Here is a 23378-nt window from a genome sequence, read left to right on the forward strand (position 1 = left end):
TCTCAGAATGCCATGTAAAAATAGAAATTGACATTCCATCACCATGTAAAAGTGGTCATATCTACAGTAAAAGCAAACACAGGGTCCTAGTCATCCATCACAGTTGCATTAATTACTTTTCGTGCAAACAGGCATTAATTATACTATTGATATATAAACAGTGTGAGAGGTGGAAATGAAACAGAAAGGACTGTTAAGACGGATTCCTGTGCTTCTTCACGATAAATGCTGACGTTTATTAAAGCGAGACTTTAATCTAGACTCATTTTAAAGGTATCCTTACCCGTCAAAGACATCCATCGTAGTTGGGATCACTTCACTGAAGAATATCAATTGACCCAACAGCTGTGTTTGAAGATTTTCACAGTAGATTTTGGGATCAAAGTATTCTGACGAAAATGTATGAGATTCTGTAATGAGAGGCAAGCAGCTGGGGGACGCCTCCATTCCCGGTTGCCTGTTTGTTACAGCTTTCAAAGATACCTTCGGTGATTTAAGTACACCTTCTTTATCCAGTTTAGGCCACAGCCACCTAAGGAAAGTTTGTTGCATTTCCTGAAAATATAAAAATTACAAGTTTCAAAAAAATTATGATTTAGTGAACTGCCCAGATCAGCTGATTTTAATCTGTAAGAAAACTGGTACCCATGCAATTGAATCCATATGAAAGCAATCTAACCTAATTTGAAACCAACAGCAAACTAATATATAACACTGTTAGAATTCTACTCAGGACTACCATTCTGAAATTTATTGCCAACAAAATTAGAGATTATTAACTACTGTTGTTTTTACTAGTTAAAATGGTTTCATCCATCCAAAGTGCCCATATTCTTTTAAAGAATACGGCACCAGGATATGGCACAGTTGGATGTATGACAAAGCTTTCTAATTAGACTAAAAAAAATTCTCAAAAGACCAAGGAACTGATTGTGGACTTCAGGAAGGGGAAGTCAATGGAACACACACCAGACCTCATCAAGGGATCAGCAGTTTGAAAGGGTGAGCAGTTTCAAGTTCCTGGGTATCAACGTCTCTGAAGATCTATCCAGGGCCCAACACATTGATCCAATTACAAAGAAGCATAACAGTGGCTATATTTCATTAGGAGTTTGAGAAGACTTGATGTCACCGAAGACTCTCGCAAATTTCTACAGATACACCATGGACAGCATTCAAACTGGATGCACCACAGTCTGGTATGGGGCGGCCACTGCACAGGATCAGAAAGTTGCAAACTCAACCAGCTCCAGGCTACTATACTACCTCCTCCTTAATGGTAGCAATAAGAAGAGGGCATGTCCTTGGTAATGGAAGCCCTTAATGATGGTTGCAGCCTTTTTGAAGGATTGACTATTTTTATTTTTAACATATAACATATAACATATTACATTGTACTGCAGACTCAAAACAGGAAATTTCACAACAGTGTGCCAAAGATATTAAACCTGATTCTGAGTGTGCAAACTTTCTCTAACGTATTAGAGTGAAGTGTTCTATATCCAGGCCATCCATCCTCCACGCTTCAAGCAAGGCTGATAATTTATGTCATATTATGGCAATTTTCTAATGTTGGGCCTTATCAAATTAGCACTAGTTTGAAGCCGAACACAACTTGATTTAGAAACTAAAAGCCAGAAGACAATCAAGAATTTAATCTATTTCGTCTGAGGTAGCGTTGAATATACCCTAGAAGCACAAGGCATTTACAATCCACTGAAGTTTCATTTTGACATCCTTAATTTTTAAATAGACAATAGACAATAGGTGCAGGGGTAGGCCATTCAGCCCTTCGAGCCAGCACCGCCATTCACTGTGATCATGGCTGATCATCCACAATCTGTACCCAGTTCCTGCCTTATCTCCATAACCTTTGATTCCACATCTTTAAGAGCTCTATCCATCTCTTTCTTGAAAGCATCCAGAGACTTGGCCTCCACAGCCTTCTAGGGCACAGCATTCCATATATCCACCAGTCTCTGGGTGAAAAAGTTTTTCCTCAACTCAGTTCTAAATGGCCTACCCCCTATTCTTAAACTGTGGCCTCTGGTTCTGGACTCACCCATCAGCGGGAACATGCTTCCTGCCTCCAGCGTGTCCAATCCCTTAATAATCTTATATGTTTCAATAAGATCCCCTCTCAGCCTTCTAAATTCCAGAGTATACAAGCCCAGTCACTCCAATCTTTCAACATATGACAGTCCCGCCATCCCGGGAATAAACCTTGTGAACCTAATGTGCTAATACAATGAATAATGGACATCCAGACTCAAGGAAACCTTCCTCTCCACTACCATTAGGCTTCTGAAACGATCATGGCTTGACCATTCCCTTCCCAGTGTTACCATGTTCTAAGACTCTTACTACCTCTCTATGCTATTCTGTTACCGTCACTTCAGCACAGGGGTTCCCAGCCTTGCTTAATGGTATTGGTCTATGGCATAAAAACAATGTTGGGAACCCCTGCTGCAGCATTTGCTTTGCGCGACTTCAAAGTATTGAGGACAGGAGATGGGATGTTGTATGGAAAGACTAAATAGGTTAGGATTTTATTCTTTGGAATGTAAAAGAGAGGAGATTTGATACAGCTACACAAAATTATGAGGGGTATAGATAGGGTAAATGTAAGCAAGCTTTTTCCACTGAGGTTGGAAGCGACTACAACCAGTGGTCATGGGTTAAGGGTGAAAGGTGAGAAGTTTAAGGGGAACTGGAGGGGAAACTTCTTTACTCAAAGGGTTGTGAGAGTATGGAACGAGCTACTGGCACAAGTGGTGGATGCGAGCTCAATTTCAATGTTTAAGAGAAGTTTAGATAAGTACATGTATGGTAGGGGTATGGAGGGCTACATCCCCACTGCAGATCAATGGGAGTAGGCAGTTTAAATGGATCGGCATGGACTAGGTAGGCCAAAGGGACTGGTTCTGTGCTGTACGTTTTTATGTCTCTATTGCCCTATGATCCTTGTATCTGTCACTGTTTACTCTGTCATGTTTCACACACAAAAAGAAATTTCATTGCAGATTGATGCATATGACTAACCTGAATCTGAACCAACTCAGGCAAATATAGCGAGGTAAAAATAAAATCAGCTGTGTGTGCCATATAAATTATATGGAACAACACAAACAACAGGAATTCTGCAGATGCTGGAAATTCAAGCAACACACGTCAAAGTTGCCGGTGAACGCAGCAGGCCAGGCAGCATCTCTAGGAAGAGGTACAGTCAACGTTTCAGGCCGAGACCCTTTGTCAGGATCTGACGAAGGGTCTCGACCTGAAACGTCGAATGTACCTCTTCCTAGAGATGCTGCCTGGCCTGCTGCGTTCACCAGCAACTTTGATGTAAATTATATGGAAGTTTCTTTTTTATTCACAGTGGCAGTAAGAATTGGCCAGAGTAAGACCAGACGAGAAAAATACTGAATAGCTTTGACACTTACTATCATGACTTAAGGAGGGGGGTTAAGAGAACCACGTTGCAATAATTTAACCTGCCTGTAATCTATAAGGATAACCTGCAGTGCGTACCACAGTACAGGCCAAGTTCACGCTGCAGATAGAGTGAATTTCCGAACCAAGAGGAACACTAAGCAGACTATTTTTACAGCTACTGCAGTTACAATGAATGATCTGGAAGCAATCTTGCAAGCAGCCTACACTCATCAGCAAAATGTTTATTGTGACAAAGTGGCCAGGTCAAAGGTTAAATGTCACCTTCAAACTACTGACATACCTAAAAAGGAATGAATACAAGTTTTTAACTTACGAGAACAGTACGTTTTTGTATTCCAGAGATTCATATTAAAATATGAGGTACACCTAACAATTTGGTTATAATACCCACTATGTCTATATATTGTAAAACTTCTATTTCTTAACAAAACTCTAGTTTGTCAGAATATTCATCTAAGCTACTCATAGTATAATGATTTGCAACACTGCTTTCCCTTCCAGAACTGCTATGATTCTTAAGCTGGCCAAGACTGAACAGAGCCCAATGTTGTATAAATAATTTCTTTTAAATGTAATGTTAAATAAGACAAACTGCAATAGCTTTCTTCCTCTTTACCAATTACTATAATTATTAATGTAATTAAACACATTTATAGGACAAAGTGAAAGCTTCAATTCAGACACATCGCAACTATTACAAATATCTTATCCAAATGTTGAAATGTTTGTCTTGCCCAGACCTCTCAAGCATATACATACACCAAATGAAAGGAATTGGCAAAAATTGTTCCAGGTAATTTGCTGGCTGTAATGGGGTGTTTAAATACTAAGAGACATAAATTATAAATTTGGATGGGAGGAGTGGAAAAAGAGCCAGGCAAAATTTTTTTCTCCTGAAGAATTTATCACAGAAATAATACAATATTACAAAGAAAGGTTAGAAACAAACAGTACAAATGGATGCAGGAATTAAAAGCAAATTGATTGGGTAGTAAATGCAGGAGATACTACAGAACCCATCATGGTGAAGGGTCTCAACCCAAAACATCGTCTGTTTATTCTTTTCCATAGATGCTGCCTGACCTGCTGAGTTCCTCCAGCACTTTGCATGGATTGGATAGTATAATGGAATTGACCCAAGAAGAAACACTGAAATCATTGATAGTTCAATTAATAAAATTACTTGATTCCATATAACACTTTAACAAAAGATAATAAACAGATTACAGAATTCAGAAGAATCCTTGAAGAAATAAGGTTGCTCAGATAAATGTTTGACTGTGACAAAGTGAGAAGTTAACAGTAACAATGGCAGACAAGCTCTATAATCATTCCTATAAATCCTCCTCCAAAATAACTGAAAGTGAATTTTAATATCATCAAATAGCACTTCTGTTTCAAAGTAATAACTTTCCCCTATTACTCTTCTCTCAGCATACTTCTTTGTCAAAAAAGTGGGACCACTTCAGGAAGCTGTCAAGGTGCTCAATGGAAGTCTACCTTTTAAGACACTCTGTAGAACACTGCCTTTCACCAAAAGATCATCTGTAAAATATATTCAAGTAACTAATCTCAGCCCCAAACGTCAACTATTTATTCATTTCTATACATGCTGCCTGACTTGTTGAGTTCCTTGAGCATTTTCTGTGTGTTGCTTCAGGTAACCTATGCTGGCAAACAGATAATGCTAGAAACACTAGGGACATACAAGTTGACAGATTTGCGGACACAGAGAAAGCTTGCCAAAGGGTTCAGCAAGAAACAAACTGCTTGAGAATATAAGCAAAGGAATGGCCAATGGAGTTTCATCCAAACTAGTGCTTACACCTTGCTTACACTTTGGGAGATCAAATGTAAGATACAAGTGCAGAGTAAATGGCAGCACTGATGTACAGAGGGATCTTGGGGTGCACGTTCACAACTCCTTGAAAAGTGACAACACATAAAAAGGTGGATAAGAAGGTAATGGCATACTTTCTGAATGAACAGTCTCAGCCTTAAACATTGAATGTTTATTCCTTTCTATGGATGCTGCCCGACCTGCTGAGTTCCTCCAGCATTTTGTGTGTTATGGCATACCTGCTTCCATCGGTTGGGTGATGAGTGTAAAAGTAAGGAAGTCATGTTACAGCTGTACAAAGTGCTGGTTACGCCACATTGTTTGCACTGCATTACAGAACAGATGTGGAGGCTTTGAAGCGGGTGCAGAAGTGGTTCACTGCAATATTACCTAATTAGACAGTATTTAAAGGAGATGGTGGATAGGGCATGTCTTTGTTATAAGCAGAGAGTGGCAGGTGCCTGGATACGCTGCAAGAGGACATTGTCTAAGCAGACACAATGGCAACGTGTAAGAGGCAAAGAACGGAAGGATATAGACCATGTGCAGGCAGAAATTGGCATCATGATCAGCACAGATATTGTGAGCAATGTCTTGTTCCTGTACTGTACTGTTTTATGTTCACAATCAGAATCAGGTTTAATATCACCGGCATATGTCATGAAATTCATTAACTTTACGCAGCAGTGCAATGCAATACATGATAAATACAGAGAAAACAACTGAATTATAGTAATTGTATACACGTCTATTAAATATTTAAGTTAAAATAAGTGGTGCAAAGAAAAAACAGAAATTAAAAAAACTAGTGAGGTAATGTTCATGGGTTCAATGTCCACTTAGAAGTTGCATGGCAGAGGGGAAGGAGCTGTTTCTGAATTGCTGTGTGTGTGCCTTCAGGCTTCTGTACATCCTTCTTGACAGTAACAATGAGAAGAGGCCATGTCCTGAGTGGTGAGGGTCCTTAATGATGGACGCCGCCTTCCCAAGGCACCACTCCTGGAAGACGTCTTGGATACTACGGAGGCTAGTGCCCATGATGGAGCTGACTAATTTTACAAGTTTCTGCAACTTACTTCAATCTTGGGCAGTAACCCCACCCCCTCCCCCATACCAGATGGTGATGCAGCCAGTCAGAATGCTCTCCTCAGTACATTTGTAGAAGTTCTCAAGTGTTTTTATTGACAAACCATATCTTCTAAACTCCGAATGAAATATATAGCCACTCTTTTGCCTTCTTTATAGCTGCATCAATATATTGCGCCCAGGTTAGGTCCTCAGAGATACTGGCACCCGGGTAATTGAAATGTACCCAGGAGAGCATTCGGACTGGCATATCTCACTCCTGCACACCCCTTTGTCACCATCTAAAATTCTGCCAACAACAGCTGTACCATCAGCAAATTTATAGGTGGCACTCGAGTTGTGCTTAGCCACAGAGTCATGGGTGTAAAGAGAGTAGAGCAGTGGATTAAGCACACATCCCTGTGGTGTGCCAGAGTTAACTGTCAGCAAGGTGGAGGAGTTATTTCGAATCCACACAGATTGTGGTCTTCCAGTTAGGAAGTCGGGTATCCAGTTGCAAAGGGAGGTACGGAGGCCTAGGTTCTGTAGCTTTTCGATCGGGACTGTAGGAATGATGGTGTTAAATCCTGAGGTATAGTTAATAAACAGCACCCCAACATAGGTATTTGCACTGTCCAGGGGATCCAAGGCCAAGCGGAGAGCCATTGAGATCACGTCTGCTGTTGACCTATTGTGGCAATAGGTAATTACAGTGGGTCTAGGTCCTTGCTGAGGCAAGATTTGTTTCTAGCCACGTCCAACCTCTCAAAGCATTTCATCACCATAGATATGAGCGTTACTGGACAGTAGTTGTTAAGGCAGCTCACCCTTCTCTACTTGGGCACTGAAGGGTCTCAGCCCGAAACGGCGATTGTACATTTTATATAGATGCTGCCTGGGGTGCTGAGTTCCTCCAGCATTTGTGTGTATGTTGACTGGTATAACTGTTGCCCTTCTGAAGCAGGAGAAAACTTCCAACTGTAGCAATGAGAGTGCAGATGTCTTTGAATACCCCTGCCAGTTGCTTGGCACAGGTTTTCAGGGCCTTGCCGCTCCACCGGGCCCTGTCGCCTTGCGAGGATTCACCCTCTTGAAAGAGGGCATGAGATCTGCCTCCAAGACAGGGGATCACAAGGTCACGGGAAGCACAGGAATCCTCATAGCTGTAATTCTATTCTCCCTTTCAAAGCAAGCATAGAAGGTGTTGAGCTCATCTGGTAGTGAAGCATTCTTGGTTTGGGGTTTTGCTTTGGAGGAAGTAATGGCCTTGCAAACTCTGCCATAGTTGTCATCTACATTCAATCAGCTGGTCAGGCAGAATAGTTAGAGAAAACAACCTAATTTAGCAGCTCTGACAAACGGCAAGAGCAGAAAATGTTAATCTATCTTTTTCTCCACTTGCTGATTGTTTTCATATTGTCCAGCTTTGTTTAATATTTCCAACGTCTGCATCATTTCATTAATATTCTGTATTGAAATTAAACCTATTTATTTTTTTTTAAAGTTACAAGGTTGATCACATATAGTGAAAAATACACAAAAGGTGAAATCAGATTGGACTTAAAAAAGGACCAAGAAGAAATACATTGCACCAGCGACAAACAGTTAAACACAGAAATTAATCAGTAACATTGGCCCATATTTGCAACACAAATATGCTACAATTGACTTCAACTTTACATACTTAAAAGTTTAAATGCCTTCTTTTTTTTTTAAATAGAGGAATCATTAACAATCTGGCAGTGAAATGTGACAGCGTTGACACTCTGCTTTTTATCAGAATGACATGGTTTCCGGGCATACTTGAGAACACGTAACATAAACCAGGCTGACAATTTGAGTGAATGTTGATTGTATCAGATTCAAAATTATTTATTTATCACATGTACATCGAAACATACCGAAATGTCTCGTCTGCATTAACACACACACATGTGCTGGGGATAGCCTGCAAATAAAGTACAGCAGTGTCTCTACTCTCTTGCAAGATTGTAAAGGTTGAGCACGCCACCTAAAACTTTAACAAACTTCCACAGATCTCCCGGTGGAGAGTATACTGACTGGTTGCATCACAGTCTGGTGTGGAAACATCAAAGCTCTCGAATGGAAAAGCCTACAAAAAGGTAGTAGATACAGTCCAGTCCATCATGGGTAAAACCCCTCTCCACCATCAAGCACATCTACATGGAGCACTGTCACAGGAAAGCTGCATCCATCATCATGGATCCCTACCATCGAGGCCATGCTCTCTTCTCACTACTGCCATCAAGATGGTGATACAGGACCCTCCGGTTCCACTTCACCAGGTTCAGGAACAGTTACTACCCCTCAACAATCAAGCTCTTTAACCAGAGCCGATAACTCCACTCAACTTCACCCACCCCAACACTGAACTCATTCCACCCCCATGGGCTCACTTTAAGGACTCTACAATGCATGTTCTCGATGTTTACTAAGTTTTTTTTTCTTTTTTTCTATTTGCACAGCTGCTTGTCTTTTGCACAATGGTTCCGTGTCCATCTCTGTCGCATGCATTTTTTATTGATTCTATTGTGTTTCTTTGTATTTACTGTGAATGCCTGCAAGAAAATGAATCTCAGGGTAGTTTATGGTGACCTATATGCACTTTGATAATGAACTTACTCTGAACTTTGAAGCGTCATCACGCATTCCAGCAACAACACAGCATGCCTGCGACGCTCAACATAACGACATACCGCAACACAGGCAGCAACAACAGCAGCAAAATAAGCCCTTTTCCCACCCGCTCACTATGTCTGACACACACACAGACCCCCAACCCCCTCAGAACAGAATGATATATTAACATAAAGCCATATCTGCCCTAGTGGTATTCCCACAGTACTTTTCAAAGAACAGTAAGACAGTTCTCTCCTTGTCCTGTCCAATTTGTATCCCCTAACCAACATCATTAAAACAGATCATCTACTCTTTATCCTACTGCTGCTTTGTGACTTTGCTGCCATATCTCCTCCAAAATAACACTGACCTTTAAGACTGCTTCACTAATAATCATAGGCTTTAAGAATGATCTTAGATTGGAATAAATGCGGAAATAAAACACAAATATTTATGCGTTCTCTATTCTTCGTCCTGTGGGCAGCCAAGGAGCGTAGTGGTTAGCAGAACACTTTTACAGTGCCAGCTGTAAGATCAGGGTTCGATTCCCACCACTTTTGGTAAGTTTGTACGTACTCCCTGTAACAGCACCAAAATCCTCCAGGTACTCCGGTTTCCTCCCACATTCCAAAGACAAGCAGTTAGGGTTAGTGAGTTGTGGACGTGCAGTGTTGACACCGGAAGCACGATGACACTTGGGCTGCCCAGCGCAATCCTTGCTGATTTGATATGACGCAAAACGACACATTTCACTGTATGTTTCGATGTATTTGTGACAAATGAGGCTAATCATTTATTTTATGTACTTTCCCAATTCAAAGTAAGCTCTCACTATCTCACATATGTTGCACATTAATTGAAATTCTTGGATTTTCAATGCTAATTAAAAACAATGTCTTATTAGTTGTCAACAGTGTCTTATTAGTCATCGACAGCATTTGAATACTAAGGTGCTTAGATCAAACGCAAGGACAACACAGCACACACAGAGGCTTCTTCCTCCTGTTCTTTTGACACTCTGTTAATGTGCTCAGAGGACTGGCATCAGCACTAGATATTGGTCCAGATGAAGGAGCGATTGCCCTAAAATTTTTTTTGATTTCATTTCTGTTAATTTTAATCCAAGAAATCAGTTGCTCTACTCAATCTACACTGATCCTTCTAAAATTTTTAATAGCAGATGTATCCCTATGCAGAAGCATCTGTAGAAGCAAAGTGTCTCATAAAATAGATCATATAATACATGACATAGGAGCAAAATAGGCCATTCAGCTCATGGAGTCTGCTCTAACATTCCATCATGGATGATTTATTGTGCCTACCAACCGCATTCCTCCTGCCTTCTCCCTGTAACTTTTGATGCACTATTAATCAAGAACCTACCAACCTTCACTTTAAATATATCCAATGACTCAGCCTCCACAGACATCCGTGGCAATGAATTCCATTGATTCACCACCCTTTAGCTAAAGAAATCCCTGCCCATCTCTGTTCTAAAGGGATGTCCTTCTATTCTGAGGCTGTGTCCTCTGGTCCAAGACTCCCCCAATATAGGAAGCATTCTCTCCACTCCACTCTATCTAGGTCTTTCAATATTTTAATGTCTTGTTTTATTCATAAGAATATCTAAGGACTCTGCCATCCAGTTTCAGAAACCATCTGCCCCCTACAACACAAAACAAACAAAAATAGAATTTTCTTGAGATTTGCATGCACCAATTTATCTCCTGCAACATGTTCCTAGAGAACAACATAGTGTAGACCGGAGACACGCAGAAATAAACCTCCTTAGATGGGTGTGCTCCTTCAACAAGTCAGGTCACTTTGTAACTCAGTGTAAACCACAAAGCAGGTGGGGCAACACGGGAATAGAGCAATCAGCACAATGCTATTACAGTGGCAGCAACCCCAGTTCAATTTACACCAATATCTGCAAGCTGTTTGTATGTTCTCCCCGGACTGTGTGAGTTTCCTCCTGGATTCCAGAGATGTACGGGTTAATAAATGACAATATTCCAAGTGCTGTTTGACTAATGTCTTATAAAACTTCAGTATTATCTCCATGTTTTTATATTTTATTCCCTCCCCTTGAAATAAGTGCCAATGTTGCATTTGCCTTCTTCACCACAGACTCAACCTGTAAACTTACCTTCTGGGAGTGACTCTCAAGTCTCTCTGCACTTCCGATGTTTAAACCTTCTCCCCACTTAGACTATTGTTCCTTTTACCAAAATGCACTGTCGTACATTTCCCAACACTGCATTCCATCTGCCACTTTTTTGTGCCCGTTCTTTCAATTTGTCTAAGCCTTGCTGCAATCACATTGCTTCCTCAGCTCTACCTACCCGCCACAAAGCCATCAATTCTACTATCTAAATCATTGACAAACAATGTGAAAGGTAGCAGTTCCAATACTAACCCCTGTGGAACACCACTAGTCACTGACAGCCAACCAGAAAAGGCCCCCTTTATTCCCGCTCGCTGCCACCTGTTAGCCATTCCTCTCTAAAAGGGCGACGTGGGCTCATTGGGCCAAAACGGCCTGTTACTGTGCTGTATCTCTAAATAAAATAAAGAAATCCATTTTGCCTTGCAGTGCAACTCATCCACCACTCAAGCCATGTATCTGGTTATTTTAAGCATTTGATAATTCTTATTAGGTTCCAAGGTTGTCAAGCCGAGGAGTGGTAGTGGGGACAAGCTCCCACCACCTAAAAGTGCTCCTCACAGCATGCACCTCAAATAGCCCCTGACAACCAAGTCCAATTCCTGGCATTCTCGGTAGCTTAGCCTCTAAGCCTGGCAGAACTGTTTCTACTGACAGGAGAAGGGGTGAAGGCGGGTCCTGGCGCCTTAAAACCAGAGCTTCAGGTAGATGGAGCTCGTCAGCCTGGGCAGGCAGTCCATTTAAGAGGGGGAAAATCTGATTTCAAACCTCCACTGCCTTGCGGCCATACCCACTCATGGGAACGGCTTTGGGAGTAAACCCCAAGGACAAATCCGGAGCTGGAGTCCCTAAGGCAGTCCGACGTTGCCTTCAACCTCGTTCTGGCAACTCTTACGACGACACTGGTGCCAAGCTGCATCAGCCGTTGCCCTTCCCTTGGACAACATCGGTGTTGTGGAGAGGGGAGACTTGCAGCATGGGCAACTGCCAGTCTTCCTTACAACCTTGCCCAAGCCTGCGCCCTGGAGAAGACACTTGCAAGACTTTCCAGGCACAGATCCATGGTCTCGCGAGACTAACGGATGCCACCACAAATTCTTATTAACTGAAATCATCTTAAACTGCTTACCAAAATAATTCTTCTAAAACAGCAGCGGTAGCAGGTAAAATAACAACACTTTCAGGAAGATTTTCCAGAATACATGTCAAATCACAACTTTGAGGGCAACAGTTTTGGATTTCTGCTAATTCAGCTAACCAAAACAAGGTCATTAAATATACAGGCATATAAACTTATGCTAAGTGCTAGTGAAAAAAATTACCTTTAAACTAACAAGAACAAAAGCATCTGGGATTATTTTATCACCATGCAGTTTTCTAAAAGGGACCTGCAAGATGTGCTATGCATAGAGAAATAATTGGACATCATTTCTCAGGGATAGCCCAAGATTTGAGCAGCTGGTCAAGTTGATAGGAATGGGGATGTTCCCCACTCCCATTCTAACAACTTTCTGCAGGAGCACTATTGACAATTTCCTGTCTATCTGCATCATTGTGTGCTACAGAAGCTGCAAGGCATTGGACTGCAAGAACCTAGAGGACAGTAAAAACTGCTGAGAGGATCATCAGGGTCTCCCTCCCCCTATTTGTGATATTTACTGGGAGTATTGTACACGAAGGGCCTGAAGCATTATTGAGGATCCCTACCACCCACCCCACAATCTCTTTGACCTACTACCGCCAGAAATGAGGTACAGGAGCATCAGGACTAGGACTGCCAATCTGGATTAATAGCTTCTTCCTTCTGGCTCTCGCCACTAGGGCAGCAAACTGTCTACCATACTGTGTACCTCTGCTGTACACTACATGCATTTTAAATTATAACTTATTTGTGGTAAGATTTTGTCTTATGCAGTGTGTGTGATATGTTTTGTGGGTACATCATGACCTCGGGAAACATTGTTTCATTTGGTTGTGTACATGTATGGTCAAACTTGAACTTGATCTTCAAAAAGGGCATTCATCCGCAGTAAATCTAATTCTGGTTGACCCATCTTTCTAAAGCTCTCTGCTTGATCTATTTCTAGTCTTGGTTACAGAAGACTAGTGGCAACTGTAACACAAAAATCAAGAAATATGAAATAAGTATAGAAAACACTACAAGTATTCAATAAGTTAGGCAGCATCATGAAGAGTTTAGAGGGCTGAGGTCTCAGAATAATGGCCATTCTTCAGACTAGTTTTAAGGAGCAGAGAAAAGGAGGAAAGAACCTCATTGTTGCTTCACAGTGCAGTTATATTGTAGCCAGGGCAAATGTCAAAGCAAAGAAAATACCCAATTATGCTGCATTTGGGAAATTTCTACAACATCTTAACAAAAACCCTCCTAATGCACCCTTTTACTTTTACAGATCATTTCCCACCCTATATTAAGATTACCTGCAAAAATCTGCCTTTTTGCTGCTAACAGGATAGGAAGGAAATCTATTTTGCCTCATTTTCAGAAGGAAACATGGGCAATTATCACAAACTAACATGTTTTTAAATATATCTTTTTATTCTCATTTACAAATATCCATCTATTTTGTTTGACTTCAAACACAAGTTGCAAACTGTTATGCGGCATTAAGGAATAGGTAAGAAAATAGATAACAAGGTACAAGGGCAAAATAGAAGCATTTCAATCCAAGACAAAAGTAATTTATTATTTATTTTCATTTAGGGAAACAGCACGGATAAGGCACTTCTGGCCCAATGAGCCACACCACCCAGCAGCCCATCTATCTAACACTAGCCTAATCCCAGGACAATTTACATTGACCAATTAGCCTACTAAACAGTACGTCTTTCCACTGTGGGAGGAAACTGGAGCACCCAGAGGAAACCCTTGCCATTAATGGGGAGAGCGTACGAGCTCCTTACAGATGGCGCCAGAATTTAAGTCCGGAACGCCTCAGGCTATAATAATGTTGCGCTAACCACTGCGCTACTGTCATTACCTATTTGTAATGTTGACTCAAAATAAAATCAATATATCCATCCATATACAGAACTCAAACATCCCACTCACAGGATACACTGTCTGCTCTGTCTGTCCCCAGTCATGTTGCTCTAATTTTAATCAAAAAAATGGAAAGGACTCCTGCTCGGACATTCTTTCAGCTTAGGTCACAAAGATACAACTTTAAATCCAAACCAGTAGACATTCTTAATATCTAAATTAATGCAATGCACTACTACAGTTGCAGTAGGAATTACTGTGGCTATCATTTAGCTTTTAGCCTCTGACTAGGATTTTACTGTTAACTAATGCAATAAATCTATATATTAAAGAAATAAAGTTGGTTTGCCAGAAGAAAATTGTCTGATTTCATAGAGTTAATGGCTGTATACATTCCATAGAATTCTATAAAAGACAGTCACACACATTCAGGTAACTGATATGACATTTTTAGCCATACAGTGCCTCCTTGTGGAATATTCAATACCAAACAGTCTCATTGCGAAAATAGTAACAGAGAGGTAGGTACAAGTGATTTATTTACCTGGAACTCAGCATGCGTAATAGGAATGTGCAAAAGTAAATGCGTACTCTTCCTTACATTTTTCTTCATGAGCATTACATAAGGCATTAATGTCAAATATAATTTAGTGATATTTTATTTAACCTTAATCCTTCTGCATCAAGTCAATCTAGAGTAATCAGCTGCAAACCGTTCATTGCTGTGAATTGCTGAAATTTTTAAATTAAATATATTAAGGAAACAATGTAATCAGAAATATTTGTTGAGTGTAAAGTTGATCACAGTTCAACATTTGAAAGATTAAGCTTTACTACAGCTTAGGTTAGAAAATGTATTCTCTTAAAGTTCATATCTGAAGAAGTCCTTTTAAAAAAAAATCTGGTTCCTTGCACAGAAGATGAGAAAATTTAGGGTAGGTCGGGGGAAAAAAATCAAAATAATTAACACTAGATTGTTTCCATTGCCACTGTGGAGAAGGCAATATATTTACAAGATTTAGATTTGCTGAAAGTGATTAAGCCACATTTACTGTCCGAAAGGGAATTAGATGGTATACAGTGCAGCATTCCAGCAATCTGCGCTGGTTAACAATTGATAATGTTCTGGAAGAATATATATTCACAATCATGGTCAACTAGCTGCAAAGATATCTTTAAGAGTAGATATTCTGCAATTTTAAAACAGAAAATAGCCAAAATAACTTTTACTCCACAAACAATCAAAAAGTTCAAACCAAAATGTCTTGATACAATTATCAGTGAAGTTTTTGTAGCTTTCTACCCCAAGAAAAAGTCAAGAGCTTTTGTAGCATTGAAATTATATCTTTACCTTTTTCTTGGTCAACAGATACACTGGTGTCAAAGATGGCATTTCAGAAAGTCCACAACTAAGTTGTAAATGCTTCAGGATTTCCGTCAGCACTTCATATCGTAGTGCATTGCTCTGTTTAAGTGTTCTGAAATCCTCTTCCATATGGATCTCAGTTGACTCAGGGGGGATTTCAAGGTGAACCTGTATTGGTATTACAACAAAAGAAATATATATATAAATTTTCAGGAAATAAAAGCTTGGAGATCTCTGTCAAGCATTATATATTGATACTAAATTTGCTCAAGGAGGATATTTGCCTTTGATTTAACACTTTCCCGCACCATCTCTAATTTCTCTCCACATTGGTCTCCTCAAACTACACACTGTCTGCAGCTGCAGGAACAAACAATACACCTATAGTACTTTATTCTTCCTAAGCACTTTCACGGAGACAAGAATTTGTTTCCATTCCAGTTCTGAGGAGTATAAGGTATCTACCTGGGAATTCTTTTCACATGGGGCAGCTGTTATTATGTGATCTCAGTGCAATGGCGACGTGGATTAAGATGACCAAAGACACGGATGCTTGCCTGCATATGCACACACACTTGATCTGAGCTACACCGACTCCATCACCACTTTCCAGTCTGACCCTCTTCCTCCTTCATTCCCACCCATGTATTTCTACCTCCACACCTTTTTCTACAACTTCCTCCCTCAGCTCTCCAGGCCCTGTTCTCCTCCCCCCCTCCACTTCAGCTTCAGCCCGTTAAGTCAACCATTTTACCTCTAGTCCTCTCCCCACCCCTACCCCATTTTTCTCTCAATTACCTTGTCCTCCACAGCAATCCCACTTCCTTACTCTCGCTGCCTGGATTCTCAAGCGTCCACTCTCTTCCAAGCGAGGCTTCCTTACCCATAACTGCCACATTCATGCTCTTCACAGTTGCTTCCTGATCACCAATAGCCCTATGCCCCCAGCCCTAGCAGCGATGCTGGCAAAGCCAGTAGTCAACCCAAACCTGAGGAGAATCAGTTGTGCCCAAAGTTTGCAGACCTGACTCCCAGTGTTCTATAGATGGGTAATGGCACCGTCATTCCCAGCCAAGAGAAGCAGATTCATTCTGCAGTCCCAGAAGCATCTCACTCAGCTACCATTTTTACTAATAAATAAAATTACTCTAACAAGCCCATATAGTCTTATGGTTTTATAAAGTAACAATGCAAAGGTGATGTAGTAATAGCTCTTTAGCTCTCCTCTGGTCTTTGCCTCTTTTTTCTGATTGGGTTAGATTTTGAAATAGATTTGTTGATTAGAACAAATGAGTTCCAGACAAGTCAAAATTTGGGCTCGCCATGGCCCAGTAGAGTACAACAGTGTCAAAGACTTCACATTTTTGAAGATGTTTAACTATGTGTCTTGTGATATAGACACTATAGAAGTTTTTAAGTGGATGGAAAATATTTCTTGACAAGTAAATTTATGAACAATCCAAAGCCATTCTATAAATCTGCCAGGAACAAAAGGTTAGACAGCAAAAATGTGGGTCTCCTTGGGGACCAAAGGAATGTAGAACCAGGTGATGGAGGCTTGGTCTTAAATGAATACTTCTCACTATGTAGAAAGACATAGAAGTTCAAGGAAGACTGTGAGGATAATGTGGAGCAGATCAATATTAAAGGTTGTAGAGAACCATGTTGGATGTGACAGTGTCACATAAGAGTTTATAGATCTCCAGGACCGGGTATGATCTATCCCAGTTGCTATGGGAAGAAAGGGAGGACACAGCTGGGGCCCTGACACAGATTTTTGTTCCTCATTGGTCATAGATGACATACTGGAAGACTGGAGGATGGTTAATGTTCTTTTATTTAAGAAATGCGGAGATAAGCCACGTAACTTGCAGGCTGGTGAGCCTCAATGGTAGGAAAATTATTGGCGAAAATCCTATAGGATAGGATTAATGTACATTTAGAAAGTCAGAGGCTGATTGGGGTAGTCAATATTACCTCTTCTCACCTACCTATCACTACCCCCCTCCCTCCCCACCCCCCAGTCCCCACTTCCTTCCCTTTCTCCTGTGATCCACTTTCCTCTCCTATCAGATTCCTTCTTCTCCAGCTCTTTATCTTTCCAACTTAGCTGGCTTCACCTATCACCTTCTAGCTATCCTCCCCTGCCCTACGCCACCTTTTCATTCTGGCATCTTCCCTCTTCCTTTTCAGTCCTGAAGAATGGTTTCAGCCTGAAACGTTGCCTGTTCATTTCCACAAATGCTGCCTGACCTGCTCAGTTCCTCCGGCATTTTGTGTGTATTGCTTTGGATTTCCAATATCTGCAGACTTTTTCATGTTTATGATAGTTAATTTTGTTTTTTATGGGGGGAACTCATTAGTTTGATAGTTTTTAGGGAGATTGATGTTCCCTCATGGTAGATTGGTCCAGAAGGTTGAACTACATGGGATCCAAGATGGCAGAGGATAGTTGCTGCAGGATGTTTCTTTGTTCTGAAGTCTGTAACTAGAGGCGCGCCACAGGGATCTATACTGGACCTTTGTTGCTTGTGATATATATTAATAACTTTGACGTGAATATAGGAGGAATGATCAGTAAGCTACAGATGACTTTTAAATTGTGGTTGGTGTCAATGATTGTCTTGAGACTACTAGATGCAGATCAGGTGGTAAGTTGGGTGTTGTATTGGCAGATGGAATTTAATCCTGACAAGGGAGAGGAGATACAGTTTAGAAAGTAAAATTGGGTAGGACGTGTATAAAGTAAGTGGTAGGGCACTGAGGAACATTGATGATCTGGCAATCTTAGGGTTTAAGTCCTTGATTCCCTGAAAGTGGAAATACAGGTAGATCAGATGATGATGAAGGCATATGCCATGCTTGCCTTCAAAGGCTTGGGCTAGAGAATATAATAGGTGGGATATTATGTTGCAACCTTACAAAACGTGAGTTAGACTGGACTTGGAGTCTTGTGTGCAGTTCTGGTCATCAAACTATAGGAAGGTGGTGTTGTATTTACCAAAGTGGGAGTAGATTCACTAGCATGTTGCCTGGGTTGGAGGGCTTTAATTACAGGGAGAGATTGGATAGGCTGAGTTTGTTTTTTCCTGGATCAAAGGAGGCTGTGGTGTGAACTGATAGAAATATATGAAATTATAAAGAGGTATAGATACTGTGCATGGTCAGAGTTCTTTCCACATGGTGTGGGCACATTAAAGAAAACTAACACACAAGTTTAAAGTGAGAAGAAGGAATTCCAAAGAGGGTTTGAGAAGAAAGTCTTTTTTTTTTTAAACACAGTAGTTGTATCTGGAACTTGCTGCCAGAGGAGGTTTTGGAGTTTAAATAACTTTTTTAGGAGACATGCAAGTAAATAGGAAAGGCATAGACTACGAAGTTAAAGAGGGGCAAATGAGATTAGTGCATATGGGAAAATAAATAGTCATAGTGTGGTAGTTCTACTGGTCAGTGACTCTAATCTTCAATGTTTTTTTGTCAACTTAAGTGCATTTGAGTTGCAAAACATTTTACAGCAATGTAATGCATTTGTTGCCATCTTGTGATATAGGAAACACAGTGGCCAACTTGTATGCAGAAAGCTTCCGTGGACAAGTCCTGATGCAGGGTTTTGACCTGAAATGTCGATAGTTTGTTTTCTCCCACGGATGCTGCCTAACCTACTGTTTTCCTCCAGCAGATTGTGTGTTGCTCCAGATTCTAGCATCCACAATCTCCTGTGTCTTTCATGGACATTTTATTGATGTTGATTCTATGGTTGCGTGGTTGGCTGGCAAATATCAATATCATAGCAGGAATAATTCCCTTTAAATAACACTGAAATATTTTCCATCCACTTAAAAACTTCTATAGTGTCTATATCACAAGACACATAGTTAAACATCTTCAAAAATGTGAAGTCTTTGACACTGTCGTACTCTCTACTGGGCCACGGCGAGCCCAAATTTTGACTTGTCTGGAACTCATTTGTTCTAATCAACAAATCTATTTCAAAATCTATTTGCCCTCCTAATTTCTCTGGTAAATTCTCATTTTTTTTATATTCCAAGAGGCTCATTCAATCCCAGTTGCTTATCCTTTTCCTTCCTGGTCATACCTTCAATATCTCTTGTTAACCAAAGTTCCTTAATCTTGCCATCTTTGCATTTCACTCTGGCTGGAACTTTCTGACCCTGAATTCGTATTGATTTGTTTTTTAAGACTCTCATTTATCAGTTAACTTCCAAGCATCTGCTCCCAACCAGATTTCCCAAGCTATTAAAATAAGCCTTCCCCCAATTCAAACCCTTAACTTGAGGGCCAATCTCTTACAAAGAATTATTTAATCTTTATAAGATGGACCATCACTTCCAGACAGAAACGCAATAAAATAATATAAATAATATTAATCTATATATAAAAAAATCAATTTGTTACAACTGAATTTTTTAAAATTTTACCTGGCAGAGAACAGCTTCTCCTCCACTTTCTCCATAGGATAAACGTATGATCACCATCTCTTTCTCAAGATCAGCTAAACTCCCCCACAACTCAACATCATCTGTGACATCCTCTGTGTTACCAATCTTGTCTCTTAAAAAGACTTTGCCACTGGTAAAAGCATCCAGAATTATACTATTGCCATCAGATTTTGTGAAGCAAAACTTATGAATCTTTTCCTTCAGTTCATTTTTATGAGATATTTTGATATCACCCAAACAGAATGATGAGCAGAGTCCTAAGATCTTCCCACCTTTGGACAAGTAATTCATGAATTGTCTATTAATTTGTTCAGACACTGGCTTGTCACAGGCCACAATTAGTAACAAAGAATTATCAGTCCAAGGCTCCTTCAGAATCTGTTCTTCTCGAAGAGGATAGATAGCATACCTATCATTGTCAAGGCAATCCATCAGGACAGACTTTACTTGCTGAAACTTCATCAAGTTCTGACTGCAATCAGATCCAACATATATTAACACATTGGGAGGCTTTCCACTTTTGTTACTTTGCCCTGTGTTTTCCAGTAAATTGTCCTCTTCGATTACTGTTTCATCAGAGCTTTCACAATAGTCATCAGAGAGGTCCAGTAGATTTTCTGCTGAGGTGAATCTGACAGATTCAATAGTGCTATTTTCTAACTCCAAACACTCAGAGCAACTGGAAAGATGAAGATGATAGCTATGTTCTTCAAGTTCCATTCCTTCTTGGGATGCAAGGAGTTCTTTACCAAGAACCTCTATCATTTCATCCATATCTTGTTGGGGCTTCCCACAGCTAACTGCACTAGAGCAATCACCAAATGAACCCACAGTTGGCTCATTCATTGGTCTGCTGGAAGTATCTTTAGAAAATGTTTCAACAGCAATACCTTGGGTCTGGGGATCATCTGGTCTCTTGCTCACTTTCTCAAGCACAGCATTTGATTTCTGTAACTTGACGTGAATTGGTTCATTAAGCTGTAAAGCTGAAAGAAATATAAATTTATCTGAATTATAAGAATAGAAATATTATATATTCTAAAAGTAAACCATAATAAAAATAACTACTATAAGACCCCAAATGTCATGGATTAATGGAAATGTTTTTAATGAGCTCAAATATGGAAATATAATAATTTTACAAAGAAATTCCGTATTTCTTTCTCTTCTACATTACAAATAAGCTCCTGTGACAAGTACCCCTGATCTACTCTGAAATGGTTCATACAAGTTTCGAATGGAAAACAGAATGGACATAACATTGCATGCTTCTCCATCTAATCTTCTCATCCCGAGTGATGTGACGGTATTTACAATAACCAAAAAAATAAAATGTATGTGTAAAATGAGTTTTTAGTAAATATTTTTGAAAGTTTTCTTCAGTAATAAATACCACTTGCAGAAACCAGTTTGATATAGTGGAGTTTACAAATATTTGTAAGTTAACAAGTTTGTCAATCACACAATGATGCATATGTTTAAACTTAACATCTCACTACTTGCACACAACTTTATAGCGATATAACTGATACATGTTTCACTGAACTCCCTCTCTTCATGAAGACCATATCCCTTTAATACAGTGGCATGCAAAAGTTTGAGCACCCCAGTCAAAATTTCTGTTACTGTGAATAGCTAAGCGAGTAAAAGATGAACCGATTTCCAAAAAGCATAAGGTTAAAGAATACACATTTCTTTAATATTTTAAGCAAGAAAACTTTTTCATTTCCATCTTTTACAGTTTCAAAACCACAAAAAAGGAAAAGGGCCCGAAGCAAAAGTTTGGGCACCCTGCATGATCAGTACTTAGTAACACCCCCTTTGGCAAGTATCACAGCTTGTAAACACATTCTGTAGCCAGCTAAGAGTCTTTCAATTCTTGTTTGGGGGATTTTCGTCCATTCTTCCTTGCAAAAGGCTTCTAGTTCTGTGAGATTTTTGGGCCATCTTGCATGCACTGCTCTTTTGAGGTCTATCCACAGATTCTGGATGATGTTTAGGTCAGGGGACTGTGAGGGCTATGGCAAAACTTTCAGCTTGCGCATCGAGGTAGTCCATTGTGGATTTTGAGGTGTGTTTAGGTTCATTATTCTGTTGTAGAAGCCATCCTCTTCTCATCTTTAACTTTTTTTTTGAACAGACGGTGTGATGTTTACAACAGGAATTCTGCAGATGCTGGAAATTCAAGCAACACACATAAAAGTTGCTGGTGAACACAGCAGGCCAGGCAGCATCTCTAGGAAGAGGTGCAGTCGACGTTTCAGGCTGAGACCCTTCGTCAGGACTAACTGAAGGAAGAGTGAGTAAGGGATTTGAAAGTTGGAGGGGGAGGGGGAGATCCAAAATGATAGGAGAGGACAGGAGGGGGAGGGATGGAGCCAAGAGCTGGACAGGTGATAGGCAAAAGGGATACGAGAGGATCATGGGACAGGAGGTCCGGGAAGAAAGACAAGGGGGGGGGGACCCAGAGGATGGGCAAGGGGTATATTCAGAGGGACAGAGGGAGAAAAAGGAGAGTAAGAGAAAGAACGTGTGTATAAAAATAAGTAACAGATGGGGTACGAGGGGGAGGTGGGGCATTAGCGGAAGTTAGAGAAGTTGATGTTCATGCCATCAGGTTGGAGGCTACCCAGACGGAATACAAGGTGTTGTTCCTCCAACCTGAGTGTGGCTTCATCTTTACAGTAGAAGAGGCCGTGGATAGACATGTCAGAATGGGAATGGGATGTGGAATTAAAATGTGTGGCCACTGGGAGATCCTGCTTTCTCTGGCGGACAGAGCGTAGATGTTCAGCAAAGCGGTCTCCCAGTCTGCGTCGGGTCTCGCCAATATATAAAAGGCCACATCGGGAGCACTGGACGCAGTATATCACCCCAGTCGACTCACAGGTGAAGTGTTGCCTCACCTGGAAGGACCGTTTGGTGTGATGTTTGCTTCCAGAATTTGCTAATATATAACTGAATTCATTCTTCCCTCTACCAGTAAATGTTCCCAGTGCCACTGGCTGCAACACAAACCCAAAGCATGATCGATTCACCCCTGTGCTTAACTGTTGGAGGTGGGTTCTTTTCTGCACACTTTTTTCCTCCAAACATACCTTTGCTCATTGTGGCCAAAGAGTTCTATTTTAACTTCATCAGTCCACAGGACTTGCTTCCAAAATGCATCAGCCTTGTTTAGATGTTCCTTTGAACCTTTTTAATAGAACTTTTTGGCCGCAATGAGCAAAGGTATGATGGAGAAAAAAGGGTGCAGAATTTCATGAAAAGAACACCTCTCCAACTGTTAAGCATGGGGGTGGATCGATCATGCTTTCGGCTTGTGTTGCAGCCAGTGGCACAGGGAACATTTCACTGGTAGAGGGAAGAATGAATTCAATTAA

The 23378-nt window shown here is 40.5% G+C and overlaps 1 protein-coding gene across 2 annotated transcripts in view; it reads right to left on the reverse strand.

Moving 5' to 3' along the window:
• The window catches only part of hlcs (holocarboxylase synthetase (biotin-(proprionyl-CoA-carboxylase (ATP-hydrolysing)) ligase)), a 254168-nt gene that overhangs the window by 120069 nt on the left and 110721 nt on the right, over positions 1–23378 (reverse strand). For both annotated transcript variants that reach the window (XM_063050341.1, XM_063050340.1), the window contains 3 exons: positions 19975–20981; positions 15521–15703; positions 284–555 (listed from right to left, as the gene is read on the reverse strand). In XM_063050341.1, the coding sequence (XP_062906411.1) occupies positions 284–555; positions 15521–15703; positions 19975–20981 (1462 nt within the window). The remainder of the gene's footprint in view (positions 1–283; positions 556–15520; positions 15704–19974; positions 20982–23378) is intronic.

Source organism: Mobula hypostoma, chromosome 6 (genome assembly GCF_963921235.1).
Source record: "Mobula hypostoma chromosome 6, sMobHyp1.1, whole genome shotgun sequence".
Classification (NCBI taxonomy): Eukaryota; Metazoa; Chordata; class Chondrichthyes; order Myliobatiformes; family Myliobatidae; genus Mobula; species Mobula hypostoma.